Source organism: Colias croceus, chromosome 3 (genome assembly GCF_905220415.1).
Source record: "Colias croceus chromosome 3, ilColCroc2.1".
In the NCBI taxonomy this organism is placed as follows: domain Eukaryota; kingdom Metazoa; phylum Arthropoda; class Insecta; order Lepidoptera; family Pieridae; genus Colias; species Colias croceus.
The window spans coordinates 546293-570653 of NC_059539.1; the positions used below are offsets into that span (position 1 = coordinate 546293).

At 32.0% G+C, this 24361-nt stretch overlaps 1 protein-coding gene across 1 annotated transcript in view; it reads left to right on the forward strand.

Annotated features, from left to right (window-relative positions):
- The window catches only part of LOC123705820, a 69655-nt gene that overhangs the window by 37453 nt on the left and 7841 nt on the right, over positions 1-24361 (forward strand). The window contains exons 2-3 of the mRNA XM_045654851.1: positions 12573-12796; positions 19936-20080. Coding sequence (XP_045510807.1) covers positions 12573-12796; positions 19936-20080 — 369 coding nt within the window. The remainder of the gene's footprint in view (positions 1-12572; positions 12797-19935; positions 20081-24361) is intronic.

Here is a 24361-nt window from a genome sequence, read left to right on the forward strand (position 1 = left end):
CTGTCTCAATCTTATTGTTATAAATGATTTAACCAAATGTACACGTAGGATTTATATGTAGCGCGTTTTGTATGTACTTCCGTTACTCTACAATTTTATGTTGTGTAAAATTAAAAGTGATAATGAATAGTCATTTTCAATTTGACACCTATTCGTATTCATATGTTATTTTAATCCTTCAAATTATCGTACAATTGTACATTGAACATTTTAATTTTTTTCATTACTGCTCCGCTCCTATTGGTCATAGCGAGATGTAGGTAATATATTTTTTCAATACGAAGCAGTAGTTCCAGGACTAGCGTATTCAAACAAACGAACTAATTGTTCAGCTATATCTATACATATAATAAATCTGTAGAAGAGTCAATTCTGTACATTGAAAATATTGAAAAAATAAATAGCAGGGATTATATATTTATTATTATATATTAATATTATATTACTGGATCAATACAAAACCCAAATATGTGATTAAAAAAATTTTTGTCTGTCTGTCTGTCTGTCTGTCTGTATGTTCAGGCATCACGTGGAAACTAACGGTTCGATTTCGATGAAACTTGGTATAATTATACCTTATTATCCTGGGCATAAAATAGGATACTTTTTATCCCGGAAAAATACGTAGAAAAAATAAATCTTAATTTTTCCGCGCGGACGGAGTCGTGGGTGGAAGCTAGTATATAATATAAGTTTAGATAATTTTGAACACCATATATAAAATTCGCGTGTGTCAATGATAATCCCTCACTAATCGGTAAAAACAAGTTTGATAATGTGATAAGAAACTGAAAATATCCATGGAATAATTATTGGTGATTAATTGATAAGATTGTATACGGCAATTGAGTATAATTCTATTATCAGTATTATAATTAGTATTATATTATGAAAATTTTATCAGAAAAATGGCTCTCCTAAGACTATCTTTTTGTAACCCATGTGTGTTTGCAATTGCATCTGAAATAAAATTCCATAACAGTATATTAAAACGTTATGTGCTTCTATAATATCACGTATCTTCTATAATGTCACGGTAGCAAGCGACAAAACACAATAAATTAAAAATATAAATGTAAGATAAAAATATCCATCAAAATTATTCTAAAAAAGATATAACTCAAATTACCGACAACCTAAGCTCAATTCCCCGAAAATCTACCAGGATCCCAGCAGAATGAAGGAGTAGGTGCGCCTAACACATTTTGATCACGTTTTCATATCGCGAGAGAACCCTAATCCCCCGTAAATGGAGGGTCGATCGAGGTCAACTTGGTATCGACAGCCCTCCCAGTGATTAATTAAGTGAACTGTGATTAATGCTTCCGAAAAAATACGACGCAAATCAATTTCGGCCGGGTGGTGGCTAATTTTCGTGTGACGCGCACTTTTTTGAGTGAAAAACGAGTGACTTCGATTGGATGGACTGATTTTGATGGATGGCAAGGATTGTGTAGCGTGTGTTATTGTATTTTGATTAGTCGCTTTTGAGCAATTTGTATATGAAAGAGTTACAATTTTTTAATGAAATACATTTTATATCATCTTCAATTTGCTACGATTTGATGGCTCCTTGAAAGTGGTTGGGGCTATATAATTATAGAAATCTGATTTTCTTTTTCGCCTGTTTAGATTTTCTGCGGAATATGTAAAATGTATGAGATCTATAGAAATATTTAAAATTAATGTTTATTAAAAGATCTCGACCCATAAGCAAAACTTTTAAAAGTAAACTTAAAAAAAAAATTGTTAATAATCTACTTTTCAAAGCAAAAATATCTGTAAAACAGTTAAAACAGGTAAAAAGGTGGTATAAATTTAACTCATGCATAAATTTCACTAAAGGGAACATACGTGTTACCAGCGGATTTTAGCCGCTCAATTAAACAGCTAGCAGTTCATTAAAAGCCGATGTTTAATCAAATTGCTCAGTTATTTGATTGATTTAAAATAAAACGAAGTTTAATGTTTCGTTGGTAATAGTTTTATGGAAATTGATTAGCTATTTCAATTGTATATTTATAATGAATTAAATCTTTGGAAAAGAAGAAAGAGTGGAAGCTGTTAATATTATGTTTAATTAATATTTGGGTATACTTAGTGTAGTTTCGATAAAAAAATAATAAAAATTGAATACAATATATTCAAACGTATCTCTTATCCTTGAATAAATTCCACATTTTCTTTAGATTTATGTAACATGGATACAAAATAAATTATCAAGAGAGATGATCATTCTTTTAAGTATTTCTCACAATTAATTTCTAATTAGAGTCATTACATAAATACTTTCTTACCCTTTATTAAAAGAAGAGCTTTGTCATTTATATTAAAAAAAATCCTATCATATTTAACATAATTAAGGAAATACTTGCAAACAAAATGCCGAGCTCAAAGCCTTCTAAACCCACATAACACATATTTGACATTGCTCCTATATACGTGCTTTCTTTCCTGTATTATCCGCAAATAATATTATAATAAGTTATATCATTTTCCGCTTACTTCTCTTTCTCGGTTTCGCTATAATTGTGTTTCCATTTATTTCTTGTGAAATGTACAAATATACGTTTAGCAAACTTCATCAAGTTCATTCAATCAATATGTTATGTTCACTTTATGTATGTTGTATTTGATTATTATTAATTAGAAATTTTCTGATTTCAGTGTCATAATATAACATTGATAACATTCAAACTAGTGGTTTTCATGCATTCATCTTCGTGAAGATTTGAATTTATCCACAATTTTCAAGTTACAATGTTTAAGGCCCTGTACCTATATACATAAATTTGACTATATCGTGTACCATTTTAATTATTCATCGAAATAAAACCATGAAACTCGAAGTGACTTATTCAATATTCCGGATGTGCCTTTGACCACTTCCGTACCTCAATTATGTAGGTGGGTTATTTAGAATTTACAACCCATAATACCATGGTATGGCTTATGTACTTGGCTTCCCCATTTATGTTAATTATCAAGGTATAGGTAACCTATGTCGTAAACAAAATTGTTATAAGGTTTCAATAAAAATTAAAATCGAAAACTATTAAACATACCTAAGTATTTGTTATTTATAAAACTTTATAATAAAGATATTTGATTATTTGTTTGTTTGTTACCATTAAAACGAAAGTATATTTTTGACGAACAGTTGACAGGCTACACTTACATCCCGGGTTTACCAAAGCCAGAAGAAACAGCTAGTTTATTACATCTTTCCAAAACCACTTTAACTCAAGTTAATACTTAATATAAATACGGGCCGCAAGATAATCAAGACAAAATCGGTTACGACGTTCTACGGCGCTACGATACGTCTACGGCGGGGTGAACGACCGGGTCGCGTAGCGGTCGATAACCCTTACGATGCGTACACACTGAGATAGGGGCTTCTTGGAAGCGATGGAATTTCATCTTAAGCTAACGTGGACATTGTATGACTTAATGGTACGTGACCTTTAATGTGTTGGGGCCTTATAAATACATGACGCTTTCGTAAGAGTTTCAAAGTAATGCCTAGAGTGAGTTTTTTATGTACACGAGATTGTGTTTTACTATTAGTTCTGAATACCTGTATAGTTTCAGATACTTTATCGTTTTATTTTCAAAGGATGTCTCAAAAGATAAATAGCATGCTCGCTCGGTTCCATTTTAGTCATTTTTAAGAATTACTTTTAAAAAAGGTTTTTATCACGGACTATTTTTTTTATTAGTACCTATCACATATAATATAATACTATACAAGTAGTCCCTTTGATCCAAGATAGAAGGTCGATTGATTGACAGGTAATTTGATTGATTAAATTAACACTTAATTACTTGATTGTGAATTATTGATTTCGTAATTACACGCACTAAACATATTGAATGTTTACTTATTCCTAAATAAATATTTCTTATTCGTTCATGCAAAGAAAGTCTTTCCTTTAAAAATATTTAAAAATATCTACACTCTGAACCCAACCCCAACGTAGCGATACCTTTATAGAAATATGATGTGCTGGCCAAAAATTAATTAACATCATGCAAAGGTCCATTTGGACACCCCTCGCTATTAGATTATGGCTGAAAATTATTAGGGTTACGGATACAAGGTGGCGACGAGCGACTATACCAATAGGTATGTACATGTACGACAAGAGAAGTGTGAGTAGTAACTTTGTCTTAAAGACGTCTAAACATACGTCTAAATACTAAAATTGAAACATAAAATTAACTTCTTATTTGTATCTTTTGTGTACTTCAGTGAAGTACCGTACGCGCTATGAATTTTTTCAGGACGCCGTAGGAACTAGGTAGTTAACTAGTTAACCTTTATTAGGTTCAATATATTTTTTCTGCTTAGATCATATCCAACTTAGTAGTATATAATATTAAAATTTATATTCTTTCAAGTAACATAAAACGCTATAGTGTTAATCGCTAATCGCGCCCGCTACCGCTCTTCCGTCAATATAATCGTGAACGCGGCCTTAAGGGTGTAATTACCGTGCCGTCCCCGGGGCGTGCCGGGCCGCGGAGTGAAGATAGCGACTTGATGTGCACGCAATTATAGGCTTTAATGGCGTTGCTTGAGAAAATATAAATAGTTTTTTTGCCAGAGTTTTCTGTAATTTAGTAGGATCAAGAAATGAGTTTCTTTAATGTATACGTGTATTAAAGAGATGCTGTACGAATTCATGCGAATGTGCTACATATACACATAGAGTTATAGATGAGGTTACAAAAAGAGGAAATACGAAACATTACAGCATTTACAAATGTTTCATCACGTCAATTGAGGAAAATTAAAAAAGGTTTTATGGTTGAGTGCGGTCAGATCGCTCATAATAAAAGAAGAGGGAATAAATGAAAAGGAAAATTGTTGTCAATACCACAGCTTTATCGCCTTATAAATATAAATGGCTCTTCCCAGCTTCGTCTTCAGATAAAACGTTTGTACAAAACATCATTCAACTCACTGGAGTATTTTGACGTTAGAGAGAAAAAAACTTACCTTACCTACTTACCTATAATTATACACACTATTTGTTAAGACTTTATTTTTTATATTCATTTAACCCATTTAACTATAAAAGATCCAGTTCTGTCAAACCCACAGCAAATTACTATAGAAATCTAAATAACAAGACAGTTTATTTAGATTTCTATGGCACATTACCCAAAAAATTGCATTTAGTGAAAAAGGACTAACATGTTGATTTTTGATCAAAGTGTCCTAATTTATTTTTAAACATCTATAATTAAATGCTCTTGTTCTAGAAACAGTTTCCAGAACATTCGAAATATTTATACCCGCCATTAGCTATTTTCACATGTTATTGTTTCATTTCAAGCACAAAGGATCCATTATAATACGAAAATTACTCTTGTTTCTTTTGTGATAATGTACGTATAGAAATTAAAGACTTTTTAACGGATTTTAAACGCGATTTATTCATTCTATTATTTTCCCGACGTTTCGAACACTTTACAGCGAGCGTGGTCACGGGGAGACTATGTATAATACTCGCGTAAAATCAAACCCTAGAAAATACTATAATGTACGTAGTTTAAGTTATTTCATGTTTAAGGGATATAGGGATAAATAGTTTAGTAGAGTATTACATTTTGAGTTTATTCTTGAAATCGTAAACTCTTAAAGTAGTATGTAGTCGCTTATGCAGCAGTAGATAGAAGCTTAAAGATATCAAAACTCAGAAACTATTTATCTTTGTAAAATCTATACTAATATTATAAAGCTGAAGAGTTTGTTTGTTTGAACGCACTAATCTCGGAAACTACTGATACGGTACAACCAACAGGAGTGGAGCCGCGGGGGTGAAACCGCGCGCAGCAGCTAGTTATGAATACGATGTACCTAATACGAATGTCCAACTACAAACAATACTTTATGCCAACTAATTCATGATTAAGATTTACTTATCTAAAAATATTTTTATAAAAGCATTACATCGGCTTTGTAGATAAATAGTTACCGATAAATATAAGTTTTGTAATCTACGTTCTTTCTAAATCGAACTTATCCAACGATTTTTGCGTATACGAAACAAAACAATTTTCTCATCTACCATAATAAGATACGATTCATTTCTCAGATTTATTCAAATGCGAACAATGCCGCGGGATAGCTATAATACAATATGGGGGTTTCAATTCCACCGGTCCAGCGCGAGCGGAAATAAGGGAGGGGGTAAAAGGGGGGATTGAGGAGGTTTGTCTTACGTGCCGACAGCTTCAATTTACGGGACCCCTGTAAGGATCGGTGTACAGTGAGATCAAATTAAAGGATAGATGGCTTGCATAAAAATTCTTAAGAACATGAAGCATAGTGTTTTCATTTCCGTAGTAAATAATGAATTTTTATTGAATATCATCATAAACAGAAAATATAATTATCAATATTGCATAAATGGAAAAATTTTATTCACCAATTTCACTTGATTCTATGATATGACATTTGTCCAAAAACATCAATTACTAGCTGCGCTCCGCGGTTTCACCCGCATTGCTCCGCTACTGTTGGTCTTAGCGTAATGATATAGAGCCTATAATAGCCTTTCTCGATAAATGAGCTATCTAACACCCAAAGAATTTTTCAAATCAGACCAGTAGTTCCTGAGATTAGCGCGTTCAAACAAACAAACAAACAAACTCTTCAGCTTTATTAAATTAGTATACTTAGATGTGTATTGATTTAATTACAAAAATATTAAAAAATGGGACCTACTATTTCCCTAAAATCGATCATAAAATATATGAAAATTTTGAATAAAACAAAATTTAATTTATATCTAAGTTGTATTATAAAGCTATTTTAATAATTTTTACCTACTTACCAGTTCAAAATACATTAGACTCCAAATCACTCAAAATAATACAATCACGGATTTACAACAAACATCATTTATATTTGAAATAATTAATTTTTAATTTATCACACAAAACTATATTAATAACAAAAATAACACTTAACCATTTCTTAATTCTTTAACAAAGCGATTAAAATAAGACTTCAACACTTCAACATAAATTAACATTCTAATAAAAAATTTAAATAATAGAACTAGAAAAAAAAGAAAACACTAATATTCTTTTTTTCCCGCTCTCGCTTCTGCTACATGGCGCCAAATGCACCGGCACAGAGTAAAAATGGCGCCGACTAATGCGCGCGTAAAAAGAGACAGACTATAGAATTTCGATGGAAGTAAACGTGATAGATAATATTTATGAATGGCGTAAGTGTTCTCATGCTTCGACATTCTTCAAAATATAGTATGCGTATTTTTATTACGTACCTAATGTAAAACGTGGCGTGTAGTTTGTAGGAGTAATGAGCCGAAACGTTTTTAATAATGTTTTTAATAATTTTATAAGAGAAGAAATGTTTTCTTCGTAATATTATATCCCTTACCAATCTAAAGAAATTGTTTATAAACATAAAATCAAAAAGTATGATTACGTCTACGTGTGGAAATTCAATAATTCTTTTTTTTTATTTCAAGTTAAATTATGATGATTAAAATTATTTTTAAGTATACGGGCAACACTGGTGTACAAAAAAAATCAGCTTCTTTGTGTATTCAATAGGTAATCCATGATTGTAAATTATTCTTTTTTTACAGATTAGAAAATATTATGTAAGTAGGTATAAGTACAAAAATTTTACAGTCTATCATTATTATAATTATTTTTAAAACGTTATTTCATTCAATCTTATCTATAACCATGCTTTAACTTAAGTCTAAGTACATAATAATATATGAAATTGAAAGAGCTAAATGAGTAGGTAAATGTTTGAGTTTGAACTGAGTTTGTATCACTATATCCCTGTGACTAATTACCAAAACTTTCAGCCCCAAAACCATGGGAATTATAAAGTTTCCGAACAGTAAGTCTCAAGCGAATCCGCTTTTGGGGAGATCGAATTGATTTAAAGGTATCTAGAAACTGTTATAAGGTATAATGGATTAAGGATAAACTATAGAAGTGGTCCAGTGAGTAATGACGGTTAAAACTGTTTTTATTACTTATTAAATATTTTTTTCTAACGTCTGGATACAAAAAAAAAATAAAGTTGTTATTATTTTTCAAAGTCATACATTAGGGCCAATTACGATCATGTACAGTGTATGTCATACACAAATAAAAAAACAATAAAATTTTAAATATTTTTTATTATAAAAGTATGAATAATTATCTTCTTTATCATACATTAGATATGAGCGTCCTCTTAATAACATAGGCTTAAAATATAGTTAAAAGTACAGTACATAGCTTAATATATTAAGTTTAACATAATATAACAATACTACAACAATAGGTACGTAAATAAATTGGGGCTTACAATATTATTATGAAAGATTTAATATAATGAAACATATCGGAACTGTGAGCTTAAAATTATTGTTTATTCATTTTTGTCAGTACAAACAACAATATAATAATGCATTTTCAAAATTATTATTTTGTAAACAAAGAGTAGATAAAAATGTAAACACCATCATAATAATATTATTTCGACCAGTTAAAATGTAATTACATAAGCTACACGTTCTCTTTTTTTTTATTCAATTTATATTACAGTTGCAAACCTTAGATTTCAAACATACAATGTGCCGGTTTCACATTTGTCACACATTTTTTTAACATTTTTCACTCAATAATTATCACATTGACTGAGTAAGCTAAATATAACATTTTCAGAAGTTTTAAAATCGGCCATAACATTCAAACGTAACATGGTATCTGAAAAATAAACTAATACATATCTGAAATGTACAAAACCGGCCGTAGACCAATAAATTCTCAACTCAAACACTCGTAATACTTCACAATTCCCACAGAATTCTTCAGAAGAATGAAAATTTTAAAATTCCGAATCCATCTATATCAAATTTACGTCGACGTAAATAGGAAAGCTGATCTAAACACGTACAGCGAACGTAATATCATATTCAGGATGGAAAATGTCGATACAAAGCAGCTTGCTGCACGTCGTCTGTGTTATTATTTTAAAGAGTAAAGTTCTCTTATAGGCTAGACGGCTTTAGGTTTTATTTAAGCTGTGCTAGTCTGTGTTATAGGCGTGGAAACATACATAATTTTGATCGATTGCGCGATATTTGATGTCTGAACACAGCAATGGACAATCAAGGTGCAATCATTCATACAATCATATTATTACTTAATTGATACTGCAAAACGAGTTTTTATTCGTCTTACGAATAATTTTGTAATTACCCGCGAACATGACATTTATTATTAATTTGACGTTTGTTTTTCGCGCGCTTTCAGCGTCTGCACAGATAATATCCTAACCTTATTTTCCACTCTGACGTCAAGACGTTCAGGAAATGTGTCGAGCGTCTTCAAGTGTAGGAATGCTCCCTTTATCGTATCACCTTTGATAAGCCGATATCGTTGAGATGCGACGTGTTAGATACTTGTATTTTGTCTTATTTTATAGCTTCATCTGCGTATTTCACGTGAAAATTTGAGATGAGCAACTGTCTATTTCGTGATTCTTCTTTATCGATCTTTCAATCGTCGTCTGTTTTTTAATTTTTTTAATGATGTTGATGGTTAAATGCAATTGATAGTTTTGTTATCTATGTCAGGTAATCATAAACAGAAAACAATTTAGCATTTAGTTCATCCAATTAAAGTAGGTGGTCGTCTTATTTAAATGTAATATCAAATATGTAATTAATTTTGTTCACGTGCATATCTTGTATCGAGTTTATCTCTTATTCTTGAGTGTCGTATTCCATTTTAAATCTTATACACTTATATATTCACATTCGTTCAGCCATTTCTTCGTGTGGTTTACTTATTAAATGATGTATACCTATACACCATAATAAGTTCACTTAACATTCTCGCAATTGATAAGTCATACTCTTGGTCCTATTTGAAGATTTTATGATGTGTTATTTTTAGGAAACATAATTCATTAGTTTTATTAATCTGGTCCTGAATTTTCGTTTCACTCTTTTATAACGCATTGACATTCCAATAGCTATGTAATCTTAATTAGTTTGCACCTCAATATTACCATGATTATCGGTATGAATGTTAACAACGAGTTGCATAGAACTCCTGCCAATGCCTACCCCCACTATGAGATCGGTGGGCACCTCGAGGCCTCTGGTCTCGCCGGAAAAGACGCTCAGGTTCCTGCCAGCAGGAGCGGCTGCAGTACACAGCAGCATGGCCATTAGGATCGGTGCCAGCACGCTCCAGCCATTCCTGGAATGATGATATTACATTTATTGATTGAGATATTCAGGTTTTCATTTAAATTTGAAAATTTTGATGAGTATCAATTTAGAAAAGTGTATTTTGGCAGTCAAGATATAGGATGGATTGAAAGATGGATTTGTTACAACGAGAGGCACAATAAACTGGCACAATCCAGTTATTATCCTTTTTTGGATATTTTCTGAATTTTCACAAAATGTATCATTTATTCTGATATTTTTTTTTAATTTATTTAATTATTAATGTTATGATTAGAATGGAATATCAACTGATATTTTATTAAAACTTTGCCTACAATTGAATTAATGATGAATATTATGTCCCAAGAAATACATGATAATTATAATATCACAAAGCTTTTGAGAAATTCAAACATTAATACCGAGTCTCTAATTGTTAAGTTCATTAGAGTTACCCCAAAATCTAAAACCCTGGTTGTTTGTTTATTCTGTACTAAAACCACAGATTAAACAATACACGTAATTGATGTACAACACCGTTTATATTTACATATCAAATTATCTATTAGGAACTAGCTTCGTTTGAAGATGAATTGATAATTTTGCAAATTAGCATTGTCACTTCAATAATATTGAACAAAGTCACTTCCCGCTGTCCGTCTCTATGTAGGTGTGCTTGGATCCGTCTCTATGTAGGTGTGCTTGGATCTTTAAAAAGTACGCAACAGAATTTTATGATTTTTAATAGAAAGTTTTAGTAAGTTAGTATTTGCCAAGATTGAGACTAAGCGGATATTTTTATAATTGAGAAGTAAGCAAGAGATATCGTAGCTAATTTTCTTTAAAATTTTATGCTAGTCCATTCATATTCCATTCTCATTGAAAGTTTTAAATAACATTAGAGCACTGGTTGAATTATATTCTGTCAGTTAACGCCGTTCAAATTGTTTTACTCTGACGACGTAATTTTGGTTAGTAGTCGAGTTAATTTAACAGCACTATTTATAGATTTTACAGAATTACCAACTAGATATTATGTTGATAAATATTATTATATTGAAAGGTTCATGTCTACTGCTATCACCAAACACTATTTATAGAGGTCAAAAGGGCACAATTACAATAGTTGAAAGTTTAAACTAAATTAAATATTGAAATAGATCAACATATTTCTACGAGAAGTAACTTCTAGTACTCATCACTAATCACTGTACATCAATATTAATTGTTATATTGAATAAAACTTACATGGCTGCTGGCGTGTCGGCAATAACTTCTTGATAAGAGATGTGTTCCCAACGAAAACTTCAGATGTATTAGCCCAGTGTTACGTTACCCTTATCAACCTATCAGTAATGATATCAATGGAGTATATGAGAAAGGAATAGATAATAACGTCCGCAAGAGAAATTCGATAAGATCAGATAATGTATTTCGTGGGATTATATCGGTTTTATGTTTAAGCGGATCGTCCCGGATTCGCCAGGATATTAAACTATAATAATATTGTAGAGAGAGAGAGTGAGTTATGAAATTCGATTTAAAAGTTTGACCACTTATTTAGTACAACAGAAAAAAACATAAAATATTTCGTCTCTTTTTGTATTAGTTAGATTATGGACAATTATTAATAATGGAATATTGCTATGCGCAATATCATACAAATTCGTAACATGAGACATCATGTTTTATCTTACTTCTACTCTTAGAAAATCTCATCGAAACATAAGAAATGTTATAATAAAACAAATTGCGGCTATATTTATCCTTCAGGAAAGACTGCTATAAATTTAACTTTGATATATACGAGTTGCTGGCTATGGGTTTCTGGTTTTGAGGAAATTGATCGTTCTTCACGCTGCCAGAAATGTCCTTTGAAAGGAACATGGGAATTGAATAAAACTTATTGACTTTCTGAATATCGCATTATTCATTGGTCGGTAAAGGCTTGTCCTTGACGTGCGGTTTGTGAATGGCTTAATGGTTGGGGAAATTGAGGTAATTTTTAGTTTTGACGGAATGTATAGGTAGGTACTTTTATTGACAGGATAAGTGCGTATTTGTTATGTAATAGCTTATTGGGATTTGGAATAGAGAGATCGGTATATTAGGACCATAACCTTTATCTTTATTTTTCTTGTTGTTTTTTTTTATGAATTTTAATTTAAATACTAAATAATACTACTCAAGATAATTGTATATGTGGATTAATTCACATTTCTGTAAGCCAAACCCATTCTTACTCTAAACATTCTCCAAACTATTACAACATTTTCATACACAATGATATCTTAATTCTTAACCTCTATACTATCTCATATTCATTATTATTGTCCACAGATTACATGGACTCGCTCTGCAAGGACCACTTCCTGCAGCGCCAGTACCGCAAGCTGGATGGAGGCGTGCTCTGGTCCCGTAACGAGCGCAACCTGGACTGCACGGTCACGTTCCAGACGCACAGCATCCTGCAGCGGTTCATGCTGCACTTCGACCTGCTGCAGCTGGACTGCAATGACCACCTGTATGTGTATGATGGGGCGCATGCGACCGCGCCGCCTAAGGTAAGATTGGATTGGCAATTTTTCCTATAATATTGCCTTTTCTGGGACAGTGGCAAAAGGAACGTTGGTGTTGGTTTTTGATGCAGCATGCTCCGCAGCTGAGATTGATAGGTTTAAGTTGTTAGGTGTAAGTTGTTGCGCTAAATTGTGTCTTCCAAATTCTTACTTCATTTTCACACTATCAATAAAATTATAACGAAACTGATGTAACAGATCTTTAAGGCTACTACACCTAGTTACGTACTTAAGTGTGTTTAAAAATAAATCTAAAATTTTACATCAATAATCATAGTGCCATATCAAAAAATATAATTTTTTGCTTCTCAAAACGAAAACCACTTTTTGAAACAACATAATATACAGCAATATTCTGTAAACCTTCCATGCCGCATCAATTACAGTTTAAACGGAACATCATGATAGTACCAGCAGAACTCTCCGAACCGAGGAAAATAGCTCCAATAACGTTATTATATTCTGTACCGTATAACATATCAGTACCGACATCCAATTTGGAGGCATTCCAAGACGTCTAGCGCAATTACCCCGGATATATGGATTGTGCCGTTTCCACCTCTCATTTATTAAGGATGCCTGGAATGCTAATGAGTGTCGATCTCCATTCAATAGTGCTGAATTGTCCGTTGATTAAAACTAATTTCTTATCGCAATTTCAACGTTCAAATGGTTGGAATGCTGGATTTTCAGGGAATATTCTGGTTAAATGGTGTTCAAGTATAGGTGTGAGGTGATAGTTAATTTGGTATGCAGCATTTTATTTGCTTTAAGATTTAGGTATGGTTTATTGAGGATTCGTTCGTAGAAGATTATTTATTCTAATAAGTAGGTTTATTTGTTGGAAATATTAATTAATTTCTTTAGCTTAAAACTTAAAAACGTTTATACACTATTAAATTTAAAAGTATCACCCAATAGCAGAAATTCTCTGTAGTTACATAACCAAGGCAGTCCAAGAAACGCCTTGTCCATAAGTATTCCCTCGAGAATGTTAATGAGAGCCGAGGGACGACAGGTGTCTCGCAAACTAAATAATTAACAAACCAAAGACGGAACTTTGCCGATTTTAAATTCAAATCCGAGCCCGACAATGAACAAAGAATTTGCAGACAAGGGTTGCCAAGGCGTTTTATAATAAGTGTTTTCTTTAGTTTTGGGACTTTTGTTTTATTTCTATTTAGATTTTTATTTTGTATTTTGATGAAAACATAGTACTTTAATAGTATTGTGGCGGTTGTATAAATCAATCAATTCAAATTATAATATGAAGTAACCAAATTACGAATCTATATGAAAGACAAATCACAAAATTACATTTATCATTTTTAAGCAGCTTTTAACTACAAAGACAAAAAATCGATACCTACGTATAAAGGATAGAAGAGGAAAATATAAAATTCTATGTACAAGCCTACACAGACGGTCCGAGGGTCCCATTGTATTCCAAGACCCACTTTTGTTTATTTCTCGTTATCCTAAACACATATAATTTGGTCCTTGACCTGTCCCAGCAAACATTGTCCAGGTATTTCAAAAGGGAGTCGGATTGCTTTATTTTTAACCAGCTGTCTAAGGTTTTGAGTATTTTTCTAAGAAGAATGCCCAATAGTGCGTATGAAGTAAACTTCACTATAATATTATTTAGTGAAGATTTTCTAAAGGTAGGTAAGGTTTTCTATTGCTCTTCTAATATAAGGTACAATCGGGGATGTTTATCCATGTAACAGGGTAAGTGGTTGATTATGAAACACTCTATCTTAAATAACAGTTTTTAATATGTTTGAATATTTGGCTTTTTGTAAAAAAGTATCCGATTTTTTAGTAATTCCTCCTAATTTCCAAGACAGACAGTATATTGTGTACCTGTTTAACACAATATGAGAGACCCTTTATTCCTCTGACCCAAGACGAGTCAAGCGGATAATCAATTTATCTACAACTATTTGTGATCGACGAAGATTGATTTAATACTATGCTTATAGGCTATTTTTGGATTTTGATAAAAATATATTTATATTTTGCTGGTATTTTTGACCATCCTATTGAGTTTCACCACTGTTAAGATCACTCGTAGTTTCTTTAACGCTTTTTGACGTATAAACTGACAGATATAAACCGTTAGCCATGTTTACAGACAGATAAGCTTAACAACACTTATCCAGAAGTTATGGATTTTTTTAACAATCTTTCCCATTTAATAATTCATGTGTAATTGAATGAGATGTGGTGCAAATTGTCCATTTTCCGATTCATCCCCTGTCAGCGATTTGTCCCCGAGTTTTTAGTATGAATTCTTTATGCTCTGGCTCGCTGATGAAAACAAATTGCGGGCTCCTCTTAATGGGACGTTCCATCATCCATTTATTTGAGAGGTTTTTAAAATGGTTTAATTTTTCTGTAAGTAGTGTTATTGGTGTTGCGTGAAGTGTTATTGAGAAAAAGATATTTAGAGAAAACATGTCGATTGTAGGCACATATTTTGTTCTACATCAATGAATTAATCTATAGTTTATATGTTTTTTTTTCTATTTGTGCAAAAAAAATATATCGTCATTGAATTCTATTCTTGTATAAATTATTGTGTGTTTACAAATAACCATATTTTTTACCATATTATGTTTATTGTACTAATCATGCTTCTATGGTACAACAACGTCCATAAATGTTTTTACGTTATCAACCATCTCTTATTTCAGCGTAATAAATTGATTAAGAGAATGTTTGACCCCCAGTTCTTCAGCTTTATCCAAGCAATTTCTTCAACATCATATTATGAGTAATCGACTGAAAGATTCACAGAATGTACTCAGTATTGGTTTCCCAAAACTCCCAATTATACAGAAACTTACAGATTTCGTTTGACTTGCTCCCAATTTGCGATGTTAATTTGACAGTGAAAATGAAACCGAGTTCCGAGAAGTTAAAACTTGGAAAACTGAAATTGTTTGAATTGGCTCTTGGTTATCACTTGGAATTTTTTATAACGTATTAAGTTAATAGATATTGGATGATATCCTTTTCTGTTTTATTAATGTGAGAATTTTTATTCATGCGAAAGTTTTTGAACAACTCTATATTAGTATCAAAAATATAACATGAGAACGGGACTTTACCTGTAGTCTGACGTGATTCTTAAGTACGAGTATGGTTTTATAAGCTTTAAAGTATATCTTAATTTAAGCTTTGAAAAATTAATCAATTCAACATAGCAATGGGATCAAAACCTATAGAAAAAACCTAGTTGAGAGTAACAAGCTCACAGTTAACGCCAACTTCTTTTGAACTCCTTAAGGTTATTACGGTAATAGCCAAAGTTCCGTATTTAGACCTCTGTCAAATATTCAGAATTGTTGAGACTCGTAAAAATTAAACGTGGTGATATTAAATCGTGTAATTCCCCTTTTGTCGGATCTTAACTACGCTTTTGAAGGGAGTAATTGCTATGGCATTGTTTATTTCACTCTTTGCTGAATTTGTTTCATTTAATTAAAGGGTGTGATTGTTCTGATTTAATTTTAATTACGATTGTTTCAAATATTTGTGTGGCGATTGGACATATTGTTGAGTGATAATTGGAATAAATCCGATTTGGAAATTGCTGGTTGCTAAGGGGCTTGATGTGAGAATAGAATTAAACAGAAATGTAGCTTGGTTTGATCTTTTGTGTTTGATGTAAGGTCAAATGACTGATAATAATTCTCATAGCAACCGTTTTATTTGTACCAATATTATAATATTGATTCTGTGATTCGTTTTTTACATAGTTTTTTTTACAGCTTTTTTAAGCACAACTCAATTAAAAATACAAAGAAATATCCATCTAGAATAGAACAAACAAATAATACATAGGAATAAACAATGTTTTCTGTGCTACAATTCGTACTCGATATTCATGGTTTATGTTTCATACTAAGTACAAAATATGTTCCTTTTATATAATTATAGTTACAAGTGGATTAAAATAATTTCCACTGACACGTGTAAAATGTTAAATAACGGTACCGCATGGTTGTTAGTTATGAACAATAAAGTTTAGCAGATCAAAGGGGCCACAAGAGAAAGACAAAGGACAAAGTTGTGGCCACCTGGCTAACTACTAACTAGTAACTATGCTACCTTGGCCATATTTGTTGATGTGGTGCGTTTGATTCTGAGATTATGGTTGGGAATATTTTAGTGTAACTTTGTGTTATACTTGTGTTATATTCTGACGTATCCATACTAATACTAATATTATATAAATGCGAATGTAACTCTGTCTGTCTGTCTGTTACTTAATCACGCCTTAACTACTGAACCAATTTGCATGAAATTTGGTATGGAGATATTTTGATACCCGAGAAAGGACATAGGCTACCTTTTATTGCGAAATTTGTACCACGGCGGACCACTAGTAAGGAATAAAATTCCTTAAATATGACAATACAATATTTAAGAATAAATAAATTTATAAAGATATGGTATAGGTTCGAATTCGTTACGAATTACAAATATGTAGCTTTAATTCTGTGTCTTCAATGATAGTCCTCTTTTGTTATACTCAGGAGCATATTATTATTATATTCTTCATAAACCTCTGTCAAAACATGGACTAAAAAATAAGTATTATAGAATGAATAAACACGCCTGATATTTTTAATACTTCTTTCAGGCGGGAAAAATGGGCTTTACAAAGCATTTATCCTCATACATATTTAAGTGAACATGGAAAGTTAAAAAATATGTATACTAGGTTAAAATCATCTATTCTGTTTGTTACAAAACGCTTTGTTACGCATACAAAGCTTTGTTAGCGCCAGCATGTCGCTTTGCAAATACCTCTATTAATTAATTGTTTAAAAGTTCGAAATTTTTTGTCTTTATACGAAAAAAATAACATTTGTATATTAATTGTTAGTTGTTCCTGTTGTAATAAGTGTTCTAAAAAAGTTTTCAGACTTAAGTGGGTAATAGTCTAGGATCCAAAATAAGTTCGATTTTCATAGGCATAGGTAGCAGTGAAAAATTTTATTTTGCTAAATAAAATACATTTCTGTATTATATTTCAATATACTGAGCATATAAAATACAGCCAAGGCTAAATTAAAAAAAAAAATCTTTGATATACATCTACACTAATATTATAAAGAGGAAAACTTTGTTTGTTTGTATGATTGTTACGAATAGGCTCATAAACTACTGGACCGATTTTGATGAAATTTGGCACAGACAATCTTTAGACCCTGAGAAAGACCATAGGCTACTTTTAATTGCGAAATATGTACCACGGGCGAAGCCGGGGCGGACCGCTAGTAATATATAATGTACACAAGATGAACATAAAAGTCAGGTAGCTTTTCATCTAGATTGGTTGTAAGTGAACACCTTTATTTAGGAATCATTGAAAATTCACATGAAAAAAGCCAAGGGAACACAATTTTGTACCCCAAAAAATAATTTGATGATTGAAATGATTTAACACATCTATTTAACAATGCAAACAAAGATTAATACTAATTGAGACTTCGCAACATAATGTTAAAACGCCACGACTCGAATAAAAAATACACAAACAGCCAAAACAGCTGTTGAGAAGAATGAAGTTTTAAAGCGACATGAGCCTTATTCAGCGCTTAATAATTCGGACGTGGACAGAAAATGCAGCTGCTTTAAATTCAGCGGGCGTTCTGTACGAGCGCTTTACATCATGAAAGTTATAAGACTTGGAGCGCTTGCTCGCTAGGAAATTGACTGGGCTAATGTGAGTTGGTGTTTTAACGGGTCGAGTATAGCTGTTTTATTCTAGATCGTGTTGGATATCGATGCAATAACAGTGCTTAATTGTAACTGAAGTTTACGGTTTAGTAGTGTTTTAAAGAAGAGTCCGTAGCTTGAACTTAGGCTTATTCGCGTAGATAATAACCGTGACCTTTCCACTTCACATATCGTATTGAAAATTATATTAAAAGTATATTGCAATTTGATAACAGTGAAGCATAATTACGTATTCCCATTTTTTAATACACCAATTTATAGAAACCCCAATTTAAGAAGCTTAAAAAGTTTATCAGTATCTTGTTTCAGACAACAGGAAAAAGTTCAAAAAGAATGAGGTTCGATTAATATTTAAATTGAGGAAAATAACATTTTTAAGATGATAAAGAAGTTAATCCTATCTTATTAAGTACCTACATAATTCAAAAGATATCATAAAAGGTATTCCAAACGTTAGGCAAACATCCAACATGCCTGAAAAATAGCTTCCTTTCTTTAGAAATAACAATGTGTTTAAAAACAAAGGAATGTAATAAAGCCGGAAGGAACCTTCCATAATAGAGCTATAACCTTTATAAAGGTGTAAAATATTCGATCTCCGAGGAAAGAATACGAATTCCTATAAGGAATTTTAATATACCGTCGACTTAATAAAATTCCCAGCGAAGGATCGGGTCTGGAATGCAAAATTTTGATGCAAGTAGTTCTTTTGATGCACGAGACAAGGGCGGAGTTGGGGGGAGGTGGTGGGGGGTGGTCTAAATCCGGGGTGGTCACGTCTCCCCCATATCTCTCTGAAATATGACAGCGATATAAAACCCCGATCGCTCACTAAGCCCGCTCGATGAAGGAAATATTGCTCCTCGCTGGTTGGATGATATAGACTTGAGGTTTGATGATTTTAGTAATAAGAGGGCATTATGCAGATTTGTGTAATTATACGCTGGATTTAGCCTACGACTTATTATGCTATGTAAACTATGCAAATGCTGAACGCCTTAGTGAATTTTAAAGACATAATTTGGCGCCGACAAATTTTCGGATACACTTTTTACGATTTTACTTTTGCCATTTAGGTGTTTTACACAGAATGAACGAGAGAAACATTACATATGCTCAAAAAGCTAAATATTCCTAAGCAAAAATAAAATATTAATGTATTCAAAAATATTCTACAAATGTAAATTGATCAGCATTGCTCCATATGCGCAAACGAATCCACCATCCCTATCTCACAATGTCTCATGTGTTGTTTTTCTCATCCTTTCAAATTGTGTATTTTAGAAGATTTAATAAATTCGTATCCTGTCAATTATTATTTTGTATCTGTATTCACGTATGTGTATAATTTATAAACAAAATTACAGGCCGACCTCTCCTGCCGGAACACCAAGCAGCAGGTCGGCGCGCTGTTCACGCGCAGCAACTTCGTGACACTCAAGTACGTCACGGACAACTGGGGGACCGACGCGAACGGCTTCAAGCTGGTCATCACCGCTGTTAAGGACCCCAGTGAGTGATCTTACCTATTGACTTTGCTTGGGGATACTATCAAATAGCAGTGGAACATGTTTATCGGGGTTTTGCGTGGTTCTTCAAGCGGGGGGTCTTCAAGCGTAGAGTGAACAGGTACCTTCTAGGGAAGCGCGCTCCATCTTAGACCACATCTCAGCTTAACATGAGGCGAGATTGTGGTCAAGCGCTTCCCTATTACCAATTAAAAAAAATTCTATTTTAATAAGGAGGATTGTTTGAATCATTATACTAGGTGCGTATGTTTGCATATTACTTGGGAAATGATTATCAAAATTTAGGGGTCACCAAAATTCTGATAAGATTTAGTTAGATTTTATACTTTGATTTGTTTTATCAATTTAAATGTGTTATGAAGCTGTAAACTCGTGGATTTTAGGTACTTATCACTAGTTTTGTGCACTACTTAGTACCATTCTCTTAGCGTTCATAAAATAATATGATTATCATATTGTAGTAACATAAAACTTCCTGGAAATTTCTGGGACAATAAACAATCAAACCAGCAAATTAAACTGATTTACTTGTTACGATATAAATTTTATCAACAAATTAATAATTGCGAGTTGATAATATTGTGCGGGTTTATTGATACATGCATTTTGTAGATAACAAAGTTGTCACAGTTTCAGTGATAATAATTAAACGCAATGTTTTTATCTACTATAATATAACAAAGTTAAAACATGTGTGTGTTTATTTCTTTATTTGCAAGACAAAATCTGCTGAACTGATATGTCGAATCCACAATCAATCAGTTAAATGGCCTGCTTCTTAAGTCGTGTATTTGAATTTGCAATTCAGCATTTATTACTTAGGTATAGTTAAAACAAAAATATACAAAATAGAAAAGATAAGAAATCAGATGGTGTGGCCATATTATATGCTCTGTAAAGTACACGAAACGTTGATATTTGAAATGATACAATACATAAATCGCATATGAATTTATCCAATAAGAGTTTCGTTTGATGTGATACAGTGTAACCTATCCGCATATAGTCGAATTCTAATTATAGAAATTAAATTTGCATCGATTAAACTCCTACGTATTTTCAGTAAATATTATCTGTAATCTAATCCACATTATTCAGGAATACAAAGAAGAAACCTTCAAAGATGTCATAGATTTAGATGAATTACATTTCTCTGAAGCTTTGGATAATATTAATCTTTTGAATACTAAACGCGATTTGAAAGAAACGCTTATTGAAATTGAATTCTCGTTATCCTCTTCACCTGAACGAATATATTTGTAAGGTCTAATGGCTTCATCTATTGCTTGAGAGCGATTTGAATCATGAGTCCAATCCTTCTTATAATATTTACCATATCTTGGCAAATATGCTGTATTTATTATGTATATTTTGTGTTTGTGTTATTATTTATGAGGAGAAACTAGTTCTATTTTGATTGACTTTGAAAATTATTACTTTATCTTTAATTGTTAAGAATTTAAATAATGGTAGAACTATTTTATGAGCAATAATTTAGCACAAGATTTTTATCGTGTGGTTGCATATTTAGAATTTTGTATAGTCGTTGCAAAGATATTTCTATTTCTTTCAAATCCAAACGAGTTTTCTTGGGATCGATACCGTTTATGACATGTATACCTCAGAAAACATTTTTGCATTATTTTACACATGATTATAACATTCTTATAAAATTTTATTGACATGAAGAAATATCATTTCACAGCTGAAAACTAAGCCATAAATAATTAACGCAGACTTAATGCGTATAAAAACTTCATAATCGTGATTTAAAAGTTTAAAACAGGGGACCAACAAAGCACACATGTAAGCATTCCCTGTGCGTACATTGCCTTTCATCAAAATGCTAAGCGAGAATAAATACCGCTTATTTCGCGAAAATTTCAGCCTTTGTTACCATTTTGAATATGTTACGAGTAACGTGGGAGGAACGTATTTACTCTGCTAAGTTGGGTGAGTTTTTGCGTTCATTTAAACCAGGTAGCCGAGGTTTCTGACTTCTCTTTTTGGAGTAACACTTGTGTTTTCACGTACTTTAAAATCCTTAATTAACGCTGGTGAATTGTGATAATACGTCTCTTCGTTATGTTTTATTTTAATTAAATATTTTGCTGCAGGAAAATTTAAGAATAATTCAGAACAAACAATAGGAAAATTAGAATTAAACTCGAGTGAAGGGGTTGGTTATTCCTATTATTAACCTAATCCGTTTCCCCTGCCTCTCATCCGACGACAGCATCTTAAATTCCAACCCTATTTAATATTGGCAACAAATTCTCACGTAAATGCTATTTCGCTTAAATCCTTCCCATTATTTTAGTATTAAATCCTCTTACGCAGGAATTCATTCATATTCCTCTGTTTGAATGTACAGATCTCTTTCCTCTCCAAATATTCCTCGTACGTAACGTATTACACCAATTAGATTTTCCACCTGACTGCGTGGAAAAGTACACGGCGAGATATTCGGTAACTTTCCAAGGGTTTCTGGAATATTCTACGGGGAATAATTCTGTGTATAGTTACCGTTATATGGATTTAATCTAAGTTTGATGCGAACTTTTGTATTCAGTTATCAGTTAGAAAATAATATCATTGCGTGTGTATTTTACAAAGTGATTGATATTTTCTTTGTTATGCTTTATAGATTATTATTGCCATTGAATAGTATTATCGCATAAAAGTGTATATTTACTGGCGTTTGATTTCGCGCGGGTGAGTCTTAATGCTTTTGAAAAGTGTCTACGCAAACTGTTAAGTATTCAAAACATCGGGAAAAATAAATCAATGAATATCTTTATAGAAATATATCGATACATTTCCAAATGTAATTCAAAATATGATTATTACAGTATAATTAATTATTACAGATTTTTTAAAGTAAACTGTTCAACTTTTGGTTCATCATTATTATTAATACTCTTTATAAAAAAGACTTCAACAATGAAAAATAATATTCGTAAACATACAAAGGTTCTTTTAATATAACCTCAAAACACGGCTCCCGAAATCAATTTAATATTCCATACCCTCCACCCTTGTTGTTTCACGTCACTGGTCAATAGAGGTTTTATGTAGATAATATGGGTCTTCTTTTTTAATTAAAATTACAATCTAACAGCGCCAAAACGTTTGCTTATTATAATTGAAAAATAAATTGGCTTTGTTATCGATATTATATAGATAGTGACCAAGGACGTACCCTTGAAGGACACCTTTATTTCATGTGCTGTTCAGAAAAAGCTGTTTAATCGATACAATATGTGAAAAATATTAACACTAAGCTAATTTTGTTTGTAACATTAATGTAGTATACCCATCTCTATTTTTATAGGTATGATGATCATTAAAATTAAGCATAAAAGATAGACAGCAACTGGATCTTACGATAACTCGTGTGAAGTAAAACTGCATTTTAAATCCGCAAAGTATGTAGATTTGAATAGAACCGTTGCAGCATGCAGGAGTTAAAAAATCAATTACGAATTTTTAACGAGCAAAGTTGAACCGACGCCGAGTTATAAGCCACAACAACCCGCGGTAATGGACTGTGTGTGACGCTTTAAGTAACTTTGTCCATTAAGACGTAGTTGTATACGGAGCTTGGTAGACCGCAATCAGCGGACTTGGCTGTGTTTTTAGTTGTTTTTAGTATCTGTTAAAGTTTTGTCTCTTTTGATTGTAGTTAACATGTTTTTTGTGGTATTTCGTCTCTTTGGATTACTGTTAACATTTTTTTGTGGTATTTCGTCTCTTTGGATTGCTGTTAACATTTTTTTGTGGTATTTCGTCTCTTTGGATTGCTGTTAACATTTTTTTTGTAGTATGTTTGCTATATTGCCTACTTCTTTATGGTAGTTTGGAAGATGTTAGGTAAGGTCGGAGATAGAAGATTGGAGACCGAGACGTAACAAGATAATAGAGAAGAAATGGGATGCATTGTTATTATTAAAGTGTTTTAATTTATCAGCATTGCAGGATTATAATATGGGCTAGGTATATATAGTCATATATAATTATGTTTTAGTTTTGAAAACTAAGTGAGAAACCTCATAATAAACAATATACCTAGTATACTAGGTATAAAGTTAGAAATTAAAGACCGTTTAATGGAATTAAATCGCGATTTATTCGTTATATCATATTTTATCATGACGTTTCGAAAACTTTACAGCGAGTATTCTTGAAAATAAACGCTTACAAAAGTAAGCTTGGCTTGGTTATAATAACTTTTGTTTTGTGATGCGTAGACGTACACCGACGT